The following is a 3,807-nucleotide window of genomic DNA, read 5'->3' on the forward strand; positions in this document are numbered from 1 at the left end:
CGCCGACACATTTCAATCCTAAATTTGGACCAAAAATGAGCCAGCGCAGACGCTGAACGGACTTGTTTTGAAAATGAGTCGACGCGTTGGGCCATTCATTTTGTTCGCGTCGATCCAAACGGACAGTGACGGACGAAATTGATCGCTCCATTAAAGTTGCTCTTAAATCATCCCAAATCCGTTGTTCCTAAGTACACTGAATTGTGTACGGTCAACCGATGATGGCAGGCTTCGACAATCAACTAGACTAGGTTCATGATTCATGTGTGCCGGCCATTACTTGTGGATGCACAAATAAATATAAGCAAGAACGAGAAAATTCAGTCTTTGATCAATTCCAGCAAGGACCCAAACTAACTAAAAGAATGATGTTATACACAAGCAGTAGTACAATCAATCAACTCATCGGCCGCAAAAAAATATGTTCTCATCCAAGAGATCTCTAGCTCCCCCGAAGAACTCGTCGCCGTTGTTCATTTCAAGCCCCTCAAGTCACACGACCTCGTAGATGACGACCTGCGCGGTGTCGAAGCCGAACCGGGGCTGGACGCCGGCGCCGAGAGCTCCCGCCGCGGCGAAGGGCCGGAAGCCAGCAGCCGCGTCGCCCTCGCCGTCAAAGCCGCCGGCCGCCTTCATCCGATCCGTCGTGGTGCCCTCGGCGGCGCCCGACGTGGAGGCGGAGTGCGGCGGCTTGTAGTACATGCGCGCCGTCTGCGGGCAGTGGGAGTGGAACCTGGCCGCGATGCGCACGCCCATGTCCAGCATCTCCACGTACTTGGCCATCTCGTCTGCCTGCCTTCCTTCGCCGCCGGCGCCGGGGAACGAGCAAGCTAGCTAGGAGAGGAGCAGTGGCTATGGCGGATGCGTGCTGCGTACGTGTGGTTCGGGTGGCACGGGAGAGACGGAGGGTCGGGCGCCGAGGTTATATACCTGGCGAGGCTTGGGCGAGGAGGCAGCTGGGAAACGGGAGCCTCGTGGCCGTGGCTTTCGCGGTGGCTTCTGCGGTGCGGGTGGGAAGTTGACATAAACGTGGCCCCTCCTTCCCGGGCTGGGTCTGCGCGGGCAAGTAGTTGGGGTGGAAACGGCCGGACTAATGGTGCCGTGCATGCGCTTTTGACCGGGGAATTGGGGTTGCCGTCGCGCGACGACCGCGTAAAAGGGGCAGCGTGACGGCGACGCACTGAGCTGTGAACGGGCGAGGTTCGGAGACGCACGCGCACGCCGGTGGTTGCAGACTTGCAGTGTGGACCGGGCTGGCGGCCGCGCGCGACCGTTTCTGCCGTGCGTTTGCTGCTTGTGTGGTCGTCTCTTTCACCCACGGCTCGCTCGCTCACCCTCCGGGGCCGTAAAAGGCGGCCGGGATGAAGGGTGAGGGCCGTTTTCTCTGCACATGAGATGGACTCGCGACTCGAAAAGGCGCTCTATCGCCGAGCAAGTAGGTAGTGAAGGGAGGGGAAGCGGTCGCGTCCGCTGGGCTCGATCGTTGGGGAGCGTGTCGTTGTCGGTGTCGCGCGATATTGGATGGAATTTGGGGTCGCGCACGCATCGGCATGTACCTCGTGGCAGAAGCTGTTTTCAGACGGTACGTGTAGATTAGCATCTAATCTGTACTGTTAAAAACACGAAAGAGCAGATCCAACTACAGATTGAAGCGTCTAATCATTTATCAATGGTCTAATAACGTCGTTAACGAAACTCTTGCTAACGAAACTCTCGCTAATGACTCCCGACCCACGACACCGCTGCGACCTCGGGAAAAAAAACCACCCACCCTCGCACCGGCTACCCTCGCACCCCGTCGGCCCCCGACACCGCCGCCACCGCCGCCCCGGCGGCCACCATGCCCGCCACCACTCGCTCCGCCACCGCCCCAGCCCACCGCCGCCCCGGCCCTCGCCACCATCGCCCGCCACCACTCGCTCCGCCACCGCCCCAGCCCACCGCCGCCCCGGCCCTCGCCACCATCGCCCGCCACCACTCGCTCCGCCACCGCCCCAGCCCACCGCCGCCCCGGCCCTCGCCACAATCGCCCGCCACCACTCGCTCTGCCACCGCCCCAGCCCACCGCCGCCCCGGCCCTCGCCACAATCGCCCGCCACCACTCGCTCCGCCACCGCCCCAGCCCACCGCCGCCCCGGCCCTCGCCACAATCGCCCGCCACCACTCGCTCCGCCACCGCCCCAGCCCACCGCCGCCCCGGCCCTCGCCACAATCGCCCGCCACCACTCGCTCCGCCACCGCCCCAGCCCACCGCCGCCCCGGCCCTCGCCACCATCGCCCACCATCACTCGCTCCGCCACCGCCCCAGCCCACCGCCGCCCTCCGCCACCGCCCCAGCCCACCGCCGCCCCGGCCCTCGCCACCATCGCCCGCCATCACTCGCTCCGCCACCGCCCCAGCCCACCGCCGCCCCGGCCCTTGCCACCATCGCCCGCCACCACTCGCTCCGCCACTGCCCCGGCCCTCGCCACCATCGCCCGCCACCACTCGCTCCGCCACCGCCCCGGCCCACCGCCGCCCCGGCCCTCGCCACCATCGTCCGCCACCACTCGCTCCGCCACCACCCCAGCCCACCGCCGCCCCGGCCCTCGCCACCACTCGCCCGCCACCACTCGCTCCGCCACCGCCCCAGCCCACCGCCGCCCAGGCCCTCGCCACCATCGCCCGCCACCACTCGCTCCGCCACCGCCCCAGCCCACCGCCGCCCCGGCCCTCGCCACCATCGCCCGCCACCACTCGCTCCGCCACCGCCCCAGCCCACCGCCGCCCCCGGCCCTCGCCACCATCGCCCGCCACCACTCGCTCCGCCACCGCCCCAGCCCACCGCCGCCCCGGCCCTCACCACCATCGCCCGCCACCACTCGCTCCGCCACCGCCCCGGCCCTCGCCACCACTCGCCCGCCATCACTCGCTCCGCCACCGCCCCAGCCCACCGCCGCCCCGGCCCTCGCCACCATCGCCCGCCACCACTCGCTCCGCCACCGCCCCAGCCCACCGCCGCCCCGGCCCTCGCCACCATCGCCCGCCACCACTCGCTCCGCCACCGCCCCAGCCCACCGCCGCCCCGGCCCTCGCCACCATCGCCCCGCCACCACTCGCTCCGCCACCGCCCCGGCCCTCGCCACCATCGCCCGCCACCACTCGCCCCGCCACCGCCCCAGCCCCCGCCATCGCCCCCCGCCCCCCGCCCCGCCCCACCACGGGCTCGCCTCCCCTCCCTCTCGCCGCCACCATCGCCCCCCGCCACTGCCCCAGCCCCCGCCATCGCCGCCCGCCGCCGCCTCGCCCCACCCCGCCACGGGCTCGCCTCAGCAAGTTAGTCTTGGCAATGTTTGCTCCGTTTTTCTCTGGGAACAACACTTTTGATTCTGCTTGCCTGTCTCTTGTTTGATTAGGACACCCTCAAGAGTTCCCCAAAATCGCCGGAGGTCGCATCCAAGGAAGCACAGCCACAGGACAGCAGCAATGTGGAAGTTAAAGTGTTGAGTGAGAGGCTTTCCTCTGTGGTATCGGATATTCGTGCTAAAGATGATCTCGTCAAGCAGCATTCCAAAGTTGCCGAAGAAGCTGTTCTAGGTATGCAATTAAGTTAAACATGACCGGACAAGAATTTTTGAACCTCGAGCTTAACTCGAGAAGAGAGGAAGCAGTAGGTAGCTTGAACATTATTTACAAGCAGATTCTGCATGCATTTCTTGTACCAGGATGGGAGAAGGCCCAAAACGAGATGGCATCGCTGAAAAACCAGCTGAATGCTGCAACTGTCAAGAACTCAACGCTGGATGGAGCGCTCAAGGAATGCGTCCG

The 3,807-nt window shown here is 65.8% G+C and overlaps 1 protein-coding gene across 1 annotated transcript; it reads right to left on the bottom strand.

Annotated features, from left to right (window-relative positions):
- Positions 1-301: 301 nt before the first annotated feature.
- LOC123451098 lies at positions 302-913 on the bottom strand. Its single transcript, XM_045128109.1, has one exon. It carries the CDS (start codon positions 781-783, stop codon positions 493-495), a length of 291 nt encoding a protein of 96 aa, XP_044984044.1. The 5' UTR covers positions 784-913; the 3' UTR covers positions 302-492.
- Positions 914-3,807: the final 2,894 nt, after the last annotated feature.

The sequence above is a fragment of the Hordeum vulgare genome, chromosome 4H, assembly GCF_904849725.1.
Source record: "Hordeum vulgare subsp. vulgare chromosome 4H, MorexV3_pseudomolecules_assembly, whole genome shotgun sequence".
NCBI lineage: Eukaryota > Viridiplantae > Streptophyta > Magnoliopsida > Poales > Poaceae > Hordeum > Hordeum vulgare.